General features: G+C 42.5%; 1 protein-coding gene across 1 annotated transcript in view; it reads right to left on the bottom strand.

Annotated features, from left to right (window-relative positions):
• The window catches only part of B3GAT2 (beta-1,3-glucuronyltransferase 2), a 98,513-nt gene extending 81,835 nt beyond the window's left edge, over positions 1-16,678 (bottom strand). Inside the window, exon 1 of the mRNA XM_003271096.3 lies at positions 15,474-16,678. Within this exon, the coding sequence (XP_003271144.1) occupies positions 15,474-16,064 (591 nt within the window). The 5' untranslated portion in view covers positions 16,065-16,678. The remainder of the gene's footprint in view (positions 1-15,473) is intronic.
• Between the last annotated feature and the right edge of the window lie 1,230 nt (positions 16,679-17,908).

Below are 17,908 nucleotides of genomic sequence, written 5' to 3'. Positions count from 1 at the left end.
ATTAAAAAAGAGCTGCAAGCAAAAAAAATATCAAAGAACAGAACTAAGAATGGAAAAATTTGAACACTCATTGACAAAGGCTAATATCCAAATCTATAAGAATCAAAAATTAAAAAAAACAAACAACCCATCAAAAGTGGGCAGAGGACATGAACAGACACTTCTCAAAAGAAGACATTTATGCAGCCAGAAACACATGAAGAAATGCTCATCATCACTGGCCATCAGAGAAATGCAAATCAAAACCACAGTGAGATACCATCTCACACCAGTTAGAATGGCCATCATTAAAAAATCAGGAAACAACAGGTGCTGGAGAGGATGTGGAGAAATAGGAACACTTTACACTGTTGGTGGGACTGTAAACTAGTTCAACCATTGTGGAAGTCAGTGTGGCGATTCCTCAGGATCTCGAACTAGAAATACCATTTGACCCAGTCATCCCATTACTGGGTATATACCCAAAGGACTATAAATCATGCTGCTATAAAGACACATGCACACGTATGTTTATTGCGGCACTATTCACAATAGCAAAGAGTTGGAACCAACCCAAATGTCCAACAACGATAGACTGGATTAAGAAAATGTGGCACATATACACCATGGAATACTATGCAGCCATAAAAAATGATGAGTTCGTCCTTGTAGACATGGATAAACTGGAAACATCATTCAGTAAACATCGCAAGAAAAAACAAACACGATGTTCTCTCATATGGAATGAACAATAGAATCATGGACACAAAGAAACACACTCAGGACTGTTGGGGGGAAGCGGAGGGACAATAAGATACACTAATGCTAAATGACGAGTAATGGTGCAGGAAATAACATGAATGGATACATAGAACAAACTGACATGGCACATGACTAAAACCAAAGTAAAAAAAAAAAAAAAAAAAATCATGCTATTATAAAGACACATGCACACGTATGTTAACTGCGGCACTATTCACAATAGCAAAGACTTGGAACCAACCCAAATGTCCATCAATGATAGATTGGATTAAGAAAATGTGGCACATAAACACCACAGAATACTATGCAGCCATAAAAAAGGATGAGTTCATGTCCTTTGTAGGGACATGGATGAAGCTGGAAACCATCATTCTGAGCAAACTATCTCAAGGACAGAAAACCAAGCACCACGTGTTCTCACTCATAGGTGAGAACTGAACAATGAGAACACTTGGACACATGGTGGGGAACATCACACACTGGGGCCTGTCATGGGGTTGGGGGAGGGGGGAGGGATAGCATTAGGAAATATACCTAATGTAAATGACGAGTTAATGGGCAAAGCACACCAACATGGCACATGTATACATATGTAACAAACCTGCACATTGTGCACATGTACCCTAGAACTTAAAGTATAATATTAAAAAGGAAAAAAAAGAGAAAACCCTAGCATCCAAATTTTGGGGGAGGCTTATTTAATAATAAAGCTCCAGTCTCCCATTTAGCCAGCTGTACATGTGTAAAGCTCTTTCTCTATTGCAATTCCCATCTTGATAAACCAGCTGTATCTGGGCAGCAGGCAAGAAGAACCCATTGGGTGGTTATGCTCCCACATATGGTCAATGATTTTTGATGAGATCAGGGACTTCCACTGAGATCATTCCGTGGAAGAAAGAAGAGTCTTTTTGAGAAATGCAGCTGAGAAAAAACTGGATATTCTCATGCAAAAGGATGAAGTTGAACCCTAACCTAATACCACGTACAAAAGAGCTAAAACTACACATGATTAGAAGAAGACACAGGGGAAAGGCTTCACGACATTGAATTTGGCATGATTTCTTAGATATATAACACCAAAAGCACAAAATAGAAAATTATATTTCATCAAAAATAAAAACTATTGTGCAAAGAACACTATCAACAAAATAAAAAGGCTATCCTCATTTGCAAATCACATACCTGATACATGACTAATATCCAAAATACCTAAAGAATTCCTAAAAACAACAAAACCCAATTCAAAAATGGGCAGAATAGGCTTGAACAGATATTTCTCCAAAGAAGATAGACAAATAGCCAATAAGCCCATGAAAAGATGTTCAACATCACTAACTATAGGAGACATGCAAATCAAAATCACAAAGACGTAGCACTTCACACCTTTCATAATGATATTTCACTTTACTTCATATTTTTTTGCATGGCTATTACCCAAAAAACAGAAAACAACAAGTGGTAGCTAAGGTGTGGAGAAATCGTTACCTTCATGGTCTGGTAATAGAAATGTAAAATGGTGTAACTGCTATGGAAAACAGTAGGGTAGTTCTTCAAAAAACTAACGTAGAAGTACCATTGTGATCTAGCAATTCTACTTCTGTGTATATACCCAAAAGAATGGAAAGCAGGGACTCAGATTATGTGCAAACTAATATTGATACCAGTATTATTCACAATAGGTAAAAGGTGAAAGCAACACAAGTGGCCATCAAGAGATGAATGGATAAGCAAAATGTGGAATATACATATAATAGAATGTTACTCAGCCCCAAAAAGGAATTAAATTCTGAGACATGCTACAATGTGGATGAACCTTAAGGACATTAAGTGAAATAAACCAGACACAAAAGTATAAATATGGTATGATTCCACTTATATGAGGTACCTAGTCTGATTCATGGAAAGGAGATTAGAGGTTATCAGGTTAAATGAATAATTGTGAATGTGTATTTTACCACACTGAAGGTTATCAGGGTAAATATAAAATGGCAAATATATATTTTACTATGATAAAAAACACAGGAATACTCAATTTTTGTTTCTCCTCACTGCTTTTCTTCATGTTTAGAGGAAAGAAACATAACAAAAAACAGAAAAGACATGAACTTTTTTCTTTTTCTTTTTTGAGACAGGGTCTCACTCTATCATCCAGGCTGGAGTGTAGTGGTGCAATCACAGATCACCACAACCTCAAACTCTAGGGCTCAAACAATCCTCCCACCTCAGCCTCTCAAGTAGCTGGGGGTACAGGAACATGCCACCACACCCAAGTATTTAGAAAAATTTTTTTATAGAGTTGGGGGTCTCATGATGTTACCCAAGCTGGTCTCGAACCCCCGGGGCTCAAGCCTTCCTCCTGCCTGAGTCTCCCAAAGTGCTGGGATTATAAGTGTGAGCCACCATGCCTAGCTGCCATGTACTTTTAAATGTCACTAGATTTACAAGAGCCAATCAAATGAACATCTATATATTTTAAACTATAGGACAATCAACCAATTTTCAGAGGAACAGCGGGGATTGCTGTAAAACAGAAACTGCAAGCACTGTCAACCTACCCTCTTAACCTTTTTGTTTTTTAAATCCTAAAATGAAGGGGAAAAGCAAGACCAGAAAACATAAAAACCCCAAAACCTGTCTTATCAGTATACACAGCAGGAAGCAAAGGTAGAGGCAAATAGTTAAATTCATTAAAGAAGAATGAAGAAAATTAAAATAAATTTTCATTAATGAAAAAAGAAAATAATTAAATTAGTCCATGAGCCCCAAATACTCTGATGACTGTCGTCAGAACTTCTCTGCAGAGCAAGGCTGCAGCTCCTCTCATAGAAAAGACTTCCAAAGAATGTCTCTAGCACTCTTGCCAGTGTGAACAGATGTAGCTGAGGAACTTATCAAAGTTATAAAAATCTCCCCAAACTGTCACTTGACCTTTAAAAATGATACTGGCATTTTCATCTTGCAACGCCAAGTTTATTTAGACGTAAAACAACACGTCCACATATGGACCATACTTAAATCTGCATTCTCATCAGCCAACAGAGCAGCACCTTGGGGCTGCTAAGACTGTCAGGATTGGTACAGCTACAGTAGCTAGGTGGCTTTGTGACATCTTGTCTTCTGGAGCCTTTCCACAGCTCCTGTTGCCCCAGACTTCTGAGAGATGTACAAATAGAGAGTGAAGTTACTGTTTACCCATTTTACGTATTTATCACCTCGTTTAATTCTCAGAACCATGTGTATTATTATCAGGTCCTATGAGGAAGCTGGATATCAGGGCTTTTCCTCATTTGTAAAGCAGATGATGAAAATTAAACAGCAGCTCGTGCACACATCTGAATGCCAAGGGTGGGACCCAGCACGCAGTAAAAAATGAAAAAAGCACTAGTCAGTTCCCTTGAGGTCATGGGAGCATTTGGCTCAGTCAGGCCTAGAGGCCCCATCTTCCAAGTCCTTATACTCTTTCAACCAAAACAGCAGCTTTTCAGACTGGGAGTGCATGATACCTGAATGCATAAAACTCTCCATGGAATATGTGAATGCAGATAGCTTCAAGTTAGGGAATAAATTCCCAGACCCTTGGCATCCCTGCATATGGCATAAGCTTTCCTAAAACTGATCCACTTGGATAGGGGCAGGTTCTCCAACCTTCTCTCTTGCTCCGCCCCCCGCCCCCGCCCCACCCCACTTCACATCACCCTTCTCCCACTTCACAAAGGGCCTGACTGCTCACCCATCCTGTATTGTTATTAAATGCACTGTCCCACCTAATAAAACCTCCAGGGCACCAAACAAAGGTAATCAGAAATATTGCTATCTTTATTAAGATAGCCAATGTCTCTAACGAATGGGTAATAAATCCTTTGGGGCAACCAGAGGTTTCTAATTATTTGCATTCAACAAAACTGGAGGGGACCTAATATCATTAATAAATCATTAAAATAGTTTTTGCTGTCAGATCACCATTTAATTTTTGGCTTAAAGCTTGAGAGTTCAAAAAACTGAGAAACACTGCTGTAAGAAAATGCTTCCCTTAATTACTTCTTTATGTAAAAAAAAGTTGACCTAATAGGAATGAAATTTATACTAAATTCTATCTCTAGCAATCTGTAATATTTGTCAATACAGAATATATAATCAACAACAAAATGCTCCATCCATGTCACTAAGAAATCGCTTTCTAATAAATGTAGCTTTTATGTTTAATAGTTAATTACCCAACCCTGTAACATTTATTGTTGTTTTGATTAATTGCTTACCAATACTAATTGTAATGGTAAGTCAATCCTAAAGCTTTTCTAAGACAGAGGCTGATAGCCACAGGATTTTAAAACTTTAAAGTCTATCTATATTCTTTTTGTGATTGTAGATATGTGTGATGGGAGACGACCTTGAACCTCAAAATATTATGCTAAGATAAAATTCTGAGAAGGAATGAAGATAGAAAAAAAAAAGAGCAATATAAAACATCCGAATGTGGCCAGGTGTGGTGGCTCACACCAGTAATACCAGTACTTTGGGAAGATGAGGCGGAAGGACTGCTTGCAGCCTGGAGCTTGAGAACAGCCAGGGAAACATAGGAGGACCCTGTCTCCACCAAAAAAAAAAAAAAAACAAAAACCAAAAATTAAAAATTAGCCAGGCATAGTGGCATGTGCCTCTAGTCCCAGCTACTCAGGAGGCTGAGGCAGGAGAATTGCTTGACCCAGGGAGGTGGAGGCTGCAGTAAGCTGTGATCGCACCACTATACTCCAGTCTGGGCAACACAGAGAGACCCTGTCTCACTTAAAAATATATATATGTATATATATATATCTCTCTGTCCAAATGTCATTGAAAAGTATGTTTATTAAATGAATGGTGGTAGGTATCAAACTGTTAACAATATTTATAGAATCTACTGGATATATTTAAGTTTCATTACAAATGTCAACATTTATAATACACTGGAAATCACAAGCTTTGCAACAGTTTAAAATGATTTTTAAAATGTACATGTCAATTTAAAAATATCCCAGAGGGTTAATGTTCCAAATTCTTTTAGAAATTATGTGACCAGAAAATGTTGGGGACCACTGCATCAGATCCCTGGGTCTGGCCACAATTCTTGCCAGAAACTGAAATGGAAGGTACAGGGTCTGTGGAGAAGGAACAAGGAAAGCAGCCACTGCATTCACAGGTAAGGAGAAGGCAAACACACAGGTAGGTAAAACCACACACACACACACACACACACCCTCTCTCTCTCCATTTTCCTCATTCTGGCACTAAATAAGCTTTAGAATGTTTTTATTAATGAAAACTTAAGCAATGTTTGCAAAAAGAGAAACAAGTTTATGGGGCTTCCCAAAAAAGCATCAGTCACTTGAAGCCCAGCGAGGGGCTCAGTGTTCCCAGGCAAGGCTGGGAGAAGGATGGACACAGAGAAGGCTGGCATCTGGGATCCTTTCCACCTCCTCCAATAGGTGCTGGACAGAAGAATACTTCTAACCTTCCCAACCCAGGAAATGACCTTAAACTACTGCTTCTAATCATGTGCTTAAAAAAAAAATCAATTTCATGCCCTCTCCTTTGTAACATACTATCTCTTTGATTCATTCATTTATGCCAACAATAATCACTGTATCATGTAGTAACTACGCCCTAGGTCCACACTGGGCCCTGGGATTACATAGTAATTAAAAACCACACCTAGGGCCAGGCACGGTGGCTCACACCTGTAATCCCAGCACTTTGGGAGACCGAGGTGGGTGGATCACCTGAGGTCAGGAGTTTGAGACCAACCTGGCCAACATGTTGAAACCCCACCTTTACTAAAAATACAAAAATTAGTCAGGCATGATGGCTTGCACCTGTAATCCCAGCTACCCAGGAGGCTGAAGCAGGGGAATCGCTTGAACCTGGGAGGTGGAAGTTGCAGTGAGCCAGGTTAGCATCCTGCTCTGAGCTACATGTAAGCCAACTTCCTAGCTTTCACAGCTAGGAGTCAGCATCAGAAGTCAGAACCCACAGGAGAACACCCTTCACCTCCTCTCCATCTAAAATATCCTTTAGATGCTTTTAGTTCTCTCACATCTCACTTCCTCCCAGGACTCTTTGTAGACAAGCCCTATTTAACTCTTGTCCCTCTAATCACTCTAGTAATACCCAATGGTGTAATTAAGGTACCCAATTTATGCAGTTCCATTTGGGTACAGACTAATTTGGGAAAGTCAAGTACCTTTACCTCCTCCTCCCTCCAAGCCTCTAGAAACATAGTCCAGATGTCAGGAGAAGAGCATTTAGAGGCATTTAACAAACCAAGACAGTGCAGTTATCTGGTATACCCTCAATTAGGGCAGTCACCCATAGTGGAGAGAACAAGGCGAAAAGAACTAATATTTATTACTTGCCTAGAGCACTTAAAACAATCACTCGAGGCAGTCAACCCTTGCCAATGTAATGCAAACACTAAGTAGTGAAGCTGGATTTGAACATGGGCTGTTATGCCTATGTGAGCTCCCCACCAGCCTCCAGCCTCTCACACATGTGAAGAGGCCAAATACTCAACTGACTCACAACCACCTTGACAAACCTCCCTCTTTTAATGGCTGTTGATGGTAAGGCCTTGCTATATACATAAATACTCATGACATTCTCTTCCCTTTTAGTATAAAAGCTCTTAGAATCAGAGTAGGGACCACATTTATCTTCCAGTTTCTATTTAAAGGGCTCAATACAATCTTAGACATACAACACAGACTTCAAAACTATGATTTGATTGACAATCTCTGTGCAGGACTCCTTTCAGGGATTAAACTCTGTTTATAATAAATTCCTTCAGCTTTCAAGTGTCTTATAATTCATTCATTCAAAAAATATTTAATGAGCATTCACTCCATGCGAGGCACTGCTCTGGACACTACAGATACAACAGTAAACAAAAGAAAATTCCTACCCTGGTATTCTAGTGGGAGAAACAACTGAAATACATATTCAGGTATCATATTATTTAATGTGATATCAGGTGCTCTAAAGGATCCACAAAAGTCTATATTACCACTTCTTTGGTACAACTAGATGGACAAATAGTTATCTATAGTTTTCCTATCAATTTACCACCCACCTTATCCAAGGTCTATTGAAAAAGTTAAAGGCCAAAAATTTGCCTAATGGGCATTCTGAAAACCAGATGCAAAAAAATAAAAAGGAAAGCATGCTCCTGACACTGCTATATATACTTTTAAATTCGCAAGTTTACGTAAAGGCACGATAGTATCCAGGAAGAAGATTCCAATGGGCATGATTTAGATGCCACTTCCAAATACAGAGAACCTGAAGAGTTCTTTACAGGACAGCTTCTCTCAAAGATGAGAACCGACTACTTCCATACAGGACTGAGATTCTTTCAAAGATGAGAACCACACTTTGACATGCAGAAGATGGAAAAGTGGCTGCCTATTTCTCCACCTCATCTTCTCATCACCCAGCCTCTTGCCATCGAGAACATCCTTCAGGTCTCTGAGTATTCAGGTTCACAGATATGGCTTCCTCTCTCTGGAGGGCTCTTTCATCCCTGTCCCATCACCCACTAGGCCCTGTTGTTCTTTACTTCTCAGCTCAAATGTCACTTCCTCCACAACTACTCCTACAATCAACAACTCCATTAGGGACCTCTGCTTTACACTCCCACACATGTGCATTTCTCTCAACAGGCACTGAAGGTACCATGCATATTTAGTCCAGAAAATCAATCTGTAAGGGCTGAGATGCTCTCTGTTTCAGGGAGCTGAAATACTCCCCCTGACTTAATTAAGCACAGTGCCTTGTACACAGTAGGTGCTCAATTAATATTTGTTAAGTGGTAGAGAAGGCCTACTGACTCGTTATATTAAAACATCTTCTGAATAGGATGAAGTTTGAGCTCAGGGAGGTAGAAGGAATCTTACAGAGTAATACAGTAGTACTGCTAAGATACAATTCTCTTAGATAACTGAAATCTCAGTTAATGGAGAATGGTCAGCATTTAGCACACTCAGCTTTCACTAGAGATGCAGGTACGATTTAGGAATATCTGCAGTTCAAGCTGAAGGAACAACAGTCTTAGATTCAGCATGTAACATAAATAGTGTTTAAAGTTCTTTCCACAGGTGGAGGAGACAGATTTTAAAAAGTAAACAAACTACTGCGTTTTTAGTTGTTTTACAAAAAAGACCCAATCTGTCTTCTGGCAGAGAACATGGCTGTCCTCCTCAGCAAAGCCACCTCCAAGTTTTCTTGTTTTTTTTTAACCTGCAAAAAGACTCAACCAATGATTTATTTTGTTTTTAATCCAAGGAAATTCCTAATCTCAGAAGAAATCGGACAAGAAAATTAACAAACCTTCTACCAACAAGTGAGCAGTCAAATGAACCTGGTAGTGCTGCCTGCAGCAGCCAACATAAGGGGTCCATTGGTGAGGAGAACCAAGGCTCCTCCAAGCACATCTCTGTTCCTAGAAGGAACCATCTCAGCCACATTAGCTTCAGCGCAAATTGGCTCAGGCCCCCAGCTCCTCTCCTCTGTTTCAGTAATAAACCCCTGAGTCTGCTTCACATAATTCTGTGTTTTCTCCCATTCTACCCTGAAAATTATTCTTCCATTCAGTTCTGCCTGCCCTGACATGATACACGCCTAGGAGACAGAGTTGTTGATGTATACATAGCAAATGAGGAAAAACTTAATTTTAATATCTACAGAAGTTATCAATTCTTATTCACAAGAATACATAGTTTAAAAAATAAAAGACTACAGTTTACTAACTTGGCAGTTTTTATCTAGCTTGTAAAAATAATCTAAACATCAAATGGTCTATAAATTAGAGATAGTGAGAGATGAGATAAAATTTTCACACGACTAAATATTATCAGGGGAAAAAAGGTGGGGGCAGGAATTGGGGAAATGTTTGGTCAAAGGATACAAAATTTCAGTTAGGAAGAATACATTTAGAAGATCAACTGCATCACAAATTGGTGACTATAGTTATTAACAATGTATTGTACACCTGCAAATTGCTGAGTAGTTTTTAAATGTTTTCACCACACACACAAAAAATGATAAAATTGTAAGGAAATGAATATATTAATTAGCTTTAGTAATTCCACAATGTATCCCTATATCAAAACATTATAGTCTACACAACAAATATATTAACGTATAATTTTTATTTTTCAATTTAATACATTAACAACAAAAAGGAAAAAAGTAACAAAAGGTCAAAAGAGAAAGCTAAGAGTTGACATAACCAAGAAGAAAGACCTGAATTCAAGAATGGCAGAAGACAGTAATAATGTCACAAGGCTCCTGTTAATCAGGTGCTTTACTTATTATAATAATGACATATTTTCATGTGACTGTATGTGTTAAATGACATGAGTTTCAGGACAGTTAACAATGCAGGCGCTAGAACCAGGGCACCTGGGTTCAAAATCCTGTCTCTGCCACATAACAGCTACATGACATTTTCAAGTTACTTCCTAGTGCTTCTGTTAAAAATGGGGATACTGATTATATAGATCAGAGGTAAACAACTATATTACCATCAGGTTGCATTTGTTTAAGTCCTCTGTACTCACTAAGGGACTGAGTCCATAACTAAATATTAGCATTAGTATTAAAACAAACACACAGAGACAGTACTATTACCTACCTCAGGGTGTTATGTGGATTAAATAATACATGTAAAACCCTAAGGGTACTTCTTTGCCTATAGTAAACGCTCAATTTATGTCAACTATATTTTGCTTATATCCATGATATAGGGTATTAACATTTATTTAAAATTGTATGCAAAAATTACCAGGCATGAACAACAAATTATCTTAGTTTTATTTCTGTGCTTTGGAGATCTATTCTAAACCTACCTACGCATCTATCTATGTACTGGTATAACAATTTTATTTGTGTTTTGGTGGGAGAATTTGAGCTCCATGCAAGACTTAAATTTCATGCTTCACAAGCACTGTGAATCAAATATACATGTGTTAACTTACACAGGCTGAATATTCCAGAGTCCAAAACATTTAAATAGACATATCTGTAAAATACTGAATTCTGTGCAAAAAACAATGATGACAACAAAAAACCTACCACTACTTGAATACCACCTGAAATAGTTAATAAATAAGACCATTGACTTTGGTTTTTCTATTTTGCTTTTGCAGCATGCCTTAAAAGCAATTACTATTCCATTACTGTTCACACAAGAGAAAATTTACCAGCTTGTAATTTAGAGGCAAGCGGAGTAGACAGAAAAAAGGGAGCCACCCACAATGGTTTCCAAGAAGCAGCAACAGCCTAAATGTTTAAAAGACACAACATTCATTGCACCAAGCAATAATCCGAACATGTTTTCACGTCTATTCATGAGACAGAATCATCAGTGAAGAGTAGGTTGAGAGAGGAAGAATGATGGAAAAAGACAATAGGAAGAGGCAGAAGGGAGAACATCTTTAGGCCCAAATTGTTATTTCTGGTCCATTAAAATATCAACATCCAAAAGAAAACTGCTGGTCTCCAAAGAAAACTCTTATCAAAAATGAACTGTAATTCAAATACTGTATACACCCAGGGAGAGTAAAGAAAACCTAACATTTATAGCCTAAGAAAATTGGCTGTAGTTTCATATATACATTTCTATAAAATTCTCACATTTTATCAGACCTATGGCATGACTCTTAATAGCTTTCAGAGGGAGAGAAATAAAACACAAGGGACACATTTCAGGTAGAATGGTCTTTTAATGTTCCACCCAAGAAAATCTTCTAGGTTCCTTCACTTTAAAAAGAATTTCCCTAAATAAAGTAAATGTACCAAGGGTAAAAGGTAAATCTCACGTTTCCTTTCTGGAAACATATATAGAAGTACTATTTAGGGGGAAAAGGGCCAAACATTGTAAACTCATATATCCTTCAGATTATGACTCTAATAAGCAGCAGGTAAAGAGGGAAAGCACACAAATACTTCTGAAAAAAAGCAATACAGAACTAAACCTCAAAACTCCTTTATCTGCCTAGGACACAAATAGCTTAATAGCACCCATCAAAAGATTCAAGCAAGGGGCTTCTTTAGTTCATTGCTTTCCAGGAACATCTTCTAGATGCAATCTCAGTCACTGACTCCTTTGACAACCCCTTAAGTGTCTGAGAGCCAGCCTGTCTTCCAGTCTTATTTCATTAAATTCAAAATTTCTAAAGTTTTTTTTCTTGCTTGGAAAGTGCTTTTTTTTTTTTAACACTTCAATTCAATTGATTTCCAGAGGTGAAACCAACTTCACCTGAAAAGCATCTGTTCTAAATTTAAGAAAGCTTTGAAGGTTTTCTGGTGAGAAACAGAAATCTGATCAATAGTGTTATTGAAAACATGACTAAAAATAAAGTCACATTTATCTGTAGTTGTGGCTTTTATTAAAGCAGCTTAAATCCTTTGCAAATAAGCTTTTCCAGAGAGATAGATGGATAGGATGCACAGGGAGGCAGGATTACCTGTGATCCACAGTGCAAAACCCCATCAATGCCACAGGAAGAAGAGGAGTAGCTGTTGAGATATTTGAAACCTGAAAAACCCCTACCACCTCCTTCTCCAATGAACAGCCCCATTTCTGTGGCTAAGATTCACACTAAACTTCATTTGCAAATGGATTTGGCTGTTAACATAAGAGTATTCAATGCAAATATTTTTTCCTGGCAGTGCAGCTCAGTTGAAAGGAAAGGCTGAAAATTAGTTAGCTGTATGAGACGACAAAGCACCATTCCAGTTACCAGGGAGGAATAATTGAACACAGATTGCCTGTTGCGTCTTTAATTTAATTTGGAGACCTTTCATCCTTTGCTTTCCTTCATTTGCAGCCAATACTTACGGAGCTAATTTGTACCTGGTTCATTTTCCTCCTTTTATCTTATCCACTTTAACATCAACCATGGAAATTAGAAGCACCATGAATAAAAGATGAAACCTGACTTGGGGTATTCTTTCCTTAAGTACTGTGAATTACTTAAAACTAATTGGTGTGCACGCACAATATAAAGGGCTGAGATATATGCCTCAGCCCTATAGCATTCCTAATCAGCATCTTTGCTTTCCCCCAAGGAGCTGCAGATTTTCAATGTTTTATCTGGTCCTACCTTTTCTCCAGAGAACAATGTCTAAACTGTAATTTACATGGAATCATTAATCTGAGAATGGGTGTATGGTAGGCTGTCTCACAAATAAACCTAAGGATTTCCAAATTCTGGAAAATGCACAAGACTAAGAATTCATAAATTTCACTAGCCTAATGATGGAATTCAATAATGTTTGCCATGCATGGAAAATGTTATAATAAAGAAAACTGAATGTATCAGCATACATATATGTCAAACAGAGGCCTAATCTGTCCAAAAACAATGCTGGTGGAGGAGTGGTAGAGAAAGGTACTAGTCATAAAATTACTGTCTGGGAGTGACCTCCAGGAGATAGAAAACTTAAATTCTAAGTATGTCATGCCTATTATGCTTAAAATGACAACAAAAACAATAAACCTGTTGTATATTTTGTATATGTGGCACCTCACCATTAAAAAATGTTGCATATGCTCTTATTTTATTTTGATTATTGCATTACTTCCAATTGTACAAAAGTTTAATGTCTTGAAAGTTTTGCATTTTTCCTTTATAATGTCCTCTCTGACAATACTATTTTTTCTCCTTACCCTCTCCTCATTTTATATTTTCCCCCATATGGACTAATGAAAAACCTACTGGAATTTTCTCCTGATGCTTAATATCCCCCACCAACAAACCCTCCTTTCAGCTTGGGAAGCATCAAAGGAAGGCTGTGTCCTGAATCATTTCACTGCCTGCATGTGCCAACTCTTCTAACACCTCACACCAAGAGGCCAGAAGCTCCGAATAAACTAAAGCATTTCTCCTTCACAATCTAGCCTCCTACAGTGTTCATTAACAGTAATGTGCACTATTTTACTTCAACGAGACCACATATTTTCACAGACGAGGCAACAAGTTGTAGAAGAAAAAAAAAAAGACCTTGCGGTTTAAAAATTACGGTGCATTGAAATGTACAGTCTTTGCTTCAGATGCAAGCCACTTTTTTTTTTTTTTTTTTTTTTTTTTTTTTTTTTTTTTTTTTTTGGAGCGGGGAGCACTGAAGCAGGATTAAAAGCCCAGTTAAAAACGTCAGATGGTATCTCTAATCTTGGGTTGAGTAATACTACACAATGCCAAGCTTATTTATTCATCTGGAGAAACGTGGAAAGAAAGCCCTCTACAGTGAAAGGATGGAAAAGAAAAGATGAAGAACAATTACTGTGCCTTTTATTCATGAAAGAGAGGATGAATAGAAATGAAGGTGGCAATTACCTTTAAGAAAATTTTTTTTTTAAAGCCACACAGAAAAATTAAACTGGAAGAGTACAGAATAGCTCTGTCCTGGGGTTAAGAAAGCAACCCAGAGATGAGGATGAAAGTGTGGGGAGCAGTTAGGGTATCTGATGACCAGACACACAGATTATTTTAGGAGTTCAGTGTCCAACTCACACACAGTATTTTCCCAATGTCCAGTGTACTTGGGAGAAGAGGAATTGAGGGGGAGTCTCTCTGAAGCAGAACATCAAGAAATTTCAGATGGAGGAAGGCAACAGTCTCACAGGGCGTCAAATCAGTCAAGAAGATTTTCTTTGGCTGTAATTGCGTAGAGAGAAGAAAACTGACAAAACTCATGCCAGTCTCATTTGCAGGCTACACACACACACACCGCAAGATACCAGCCTCAAGGAAGAACACCTGTTCTAACCCTGTGCCTGCTGGGGGTGTGTGTGCCCGCGTGGCGATCCGAGGGAACTCACGGGCCATCTCAACAGCAGGGAGCCCGGCTGCACTCAGGACCTGGCTGCACCAGGACGACGCAAAAGGCCCCGCCAAATGTGTCCTGGCTAACTCGCCAAAAAGAGGCCTTAGAGAAAGGTTGTGAAAAGGGACCAGGCAGCCCAGATGATTACCTTGGGCTGCAAAAAAGACATAACCACAGGGCAGAACAGTTTATTTTCCGGAAAGGGTTTTCTTGCAAAAAAAAAAAAATGTAATCTTGAGGGTCAGAAAAGACTTTTGTGAGGTGTGGGAAAGAGAGGAAGGACCTCCACAGAAGTCAGTGCTTCTTCTAACAACCATTTCCGTGCCAGTGGGCCGCATAGTGAAATTTCTCTCTAGGCTATCTCCACCTTTCTCCCTATACGGTCCTAGACTGAGAATCACACCTGTAGGCACTGAAAGGCCTCGAGTAACACCTAGCCTACCTGCCCCCACCCCCCCTCCGCCGCCACCCGCTACGGTGCAGGTCCCTCCCTGATCTCTCGCAGCCAGCGCCTGCAGGTCTAGGCTCCACCCTCAGGTCGGCAGGAGCCTGGCCCCTGGAAATCATTCCCGCGCCTCACACCTGTGCTATTCTCTTGACACAATCGCCACACAGAAAAGCCCCAGAGCAGACTCCCGCCCCTTGAGCCACAGTGATCCTCTCACACACACCCCCTCCACCCCCACGGCCAGCGAGCGGAGGCTAGGGAGTGCCAGCAAGGAGCTGCTCCACTCGGTGCCCCGAACGCGCGCATGGAGAACTGAGAACTCAAAAGTGCACCCGAAGTGCAAGGGGCGTGTGACTGCAGCCCGGCCGGCCCAGGGGGGCCCCCTCCCGCTCTCGCCCACCCAGCGGGGCGGGCTGGCCTTTACCTCCTGGAAGAGCTCCAGACTATAGGTGTTGTCGTCGTCAGCGAAGAAGAGCACGCCGGGCTGCGCGCGCTGGTGCTGGTGCCTCTGGCGCAGCCAGGCGAGGCCCGCGTTGCGCTGCTCAGTGGCGCGCGGCAGCCCGGGCCGCTTGTAGCGCCGCGGCGTGGGCACGTGCAGGTGAGTGCTGGGCAGCCCGGCCCGCGCCAGGAAGCGGCTCACCAGCTCGCTGCGCGCCGCCGCGTCCTCTACCAGGATCCAGTGCAGCTGCGCCACCTGGCGGAACGTGTTGGCCAGGCGGGTCAGCTCCGCTTTCTGCACCGGGCGGCTGTAGGTGGGCGTGATGGCATAGATGGTGGGCAGCTGCGGCTCCGGCTGTGGCTGCGGCCGAGATTGGTTGCGCTTTTGGGTCCCGTGAGCCGGGCCGCCCCTGCGGAGCGGGAGTCTGGCACCCCCGCGGCCCACCGCGTAGGGAGAGAAGTAGGGGCGCGGGGTGAGCGGGGGCGCGGGCCTGCGCGTGTCCACGTCGAGCATGATGATGACAATTAGGATCCAGGGCAGGAGGATAAAGAAGCGGGTGAACAGCACGGACTTCATGGTGCACCCTCCCCGGCCTCTCGGACACCCCAGAGAGGGGCAAGCCGAGGGACCCCAGTGCGCAGCTTGGACGGCGGCGGCGGCGCCAGCACTTAGGGAGTGGTGACGGGTGCGCTGTCCATGGGGCCGAGGGCGCTGCAGAGACCTGGAGCCGCGGGGCTCACTACCTAGGCTTGGAGGAGCGGCATGTTCGAGCAAGCTAGAGAGACAAGGGGTGCAGGCGGGCTGGCAGGGGCTGCCCCCGACTCTGGGTGAGCTGGCGGGAAGCGGGACTCGGTCCAGCCGCGCGCCGCCGGTCCCGGAGTTGTGCCGAGTGCGGGGAAGGCGCTGATACCCACCGCGCTCTTTCTGAAGAGTGGGAGCCGAGAAGCGGCACCCGGTGCGCCTCGCCGCTCCAGTCCCGCGGTGCTGCGGAGACGGGGGCTCCAGCCGCGGGCCCCCAGGACGCTCTCTGGGACGCCTTCGAGGGCGGGCGGCGGCGGCGCTGGGGGCTTTCCTTCCTCACATTCCCGCCTGGGTGGCGAGGAGCGGGTGGAGACGCTGGGGGTTGTGGCCCTGGCTGTGTTCGCGCGCCGCAGCGGAAGGCTGCTCTCAGTCCCTAGCTCTTGTCTTCTCAAAACCTCTCCGGATCCAGCAGCAAGATCCCAAAGCAAGGAAAGAAAGAAAAAGCGAGGGGGCGGGGGCGCTGCAGACTCCAACGTCCTCCCAAGTCCTCCTGTGGGAAGACAGCAGCGCTGCTACTGGTGGAGAGGGGCTGCGAGAGGGAGGCGCGGAGGGGCCCCCCGGCTCTCCGCTGGGTCTGGCGCTAACGGCCCCGCGAGCAAGCTCGGGAGGCGGCCGCTGCACCGCGGGTGGAGGAGCGGGAGGAGCGTCCCTGCGGGGCTGCACGACCCCGGGGAGGGGGTGATGCTCGTTCACCTCTCTTCAGCTTTGTGAAATACCGCAAGGTCTTTGGAGATGAGCCAGGAAAATCCATTCACGTGCAGAAACTTGCCGGGCTACGCTCGTTGCTGCTGATGCCTAGGGTTCGGAGTGAAAGGAGGGGAGAAAGCGAAGGGATCCCCCCCTCCTGCTCCCAGCTGCTGTGTTGATGTGCTGGGGTGTATCGAACAGCGGCAACAAAAAGCGCTTTCACTGCAAGGCAGACATCAATAGGAGCCCACGGAGATGGAGGGGTGCTGCACATAGGTGTTTAGCATGTGAGACAGTCCATTAGAATCAATTCGGAGCGCTGCTGCCTGACTGCAGTTTGATCACTGGGGCGGGGAGTGAGGGGGTGGGGGGGAATTCCTAAAACTCCAGCTGAGCATGTTTAACTTATTTTTCTTCAGTAATTTGGAGTCACGGTCCCTCCCAGTTCTTCGCTGTTAACCGGAATTATTCCGTTTGGCCCTCCCACGGCTCCTGTCAAGAAGGCCTAGGAAATAGAATCGCCTTCATTTTCAGGATGAGGAAGCTGAGGTTCAGGGTTTAAAATGATTTCTCTGAGGTCAGTGGCAAGTGGCATAGTGGAAATAGAACGTGGGTCTCCTGCGTGTATCTATAGCTGGTGGCGTCCTCACTGCATGGCCTGCAGAAATCCCACCCAACACAGCCGGGCCGGTTTGGTCTTCCTAGACATAAAGATGGTGTGATTGAAATCAAACAGAGTGTACCATGATGAATAGAACCATGATAGGGTCTGGAAGACCCCAAGTAAACAGTTGGCACTTAGTTTAGACACTTTTTGCTGTCTAGCTGGCCTACTAGCTGAGTGCCTGACCTTCTGTAACTTACCGGGAAGAATGGCTGTGCTTCCCAGGCAGGTCCCAGGGAAATGCTTGCAAAGCAGAAGGAAAGCTCCA

The sequence above is a fragment of the Nomascus leucogenys genome, chromosome 3 (assembly GCF_006542625.1).
Source record: "Nomascus leucogenys isolate Asia chromosome 3, Asia_NLE_v1, whole genome shotgun sequence".
In the NCBI taxonomy this organism is placed as follows: Eukaryota; Metazoa; Chordata; class Mammalia; order Primates; family Hylobatidae; genus Nomascus; species Nomascus leucogenys.
Note: the sequence above shows the minus strand (reverse complement) of the source record. Positions and strands in the feature narration are given on the sequence as shown.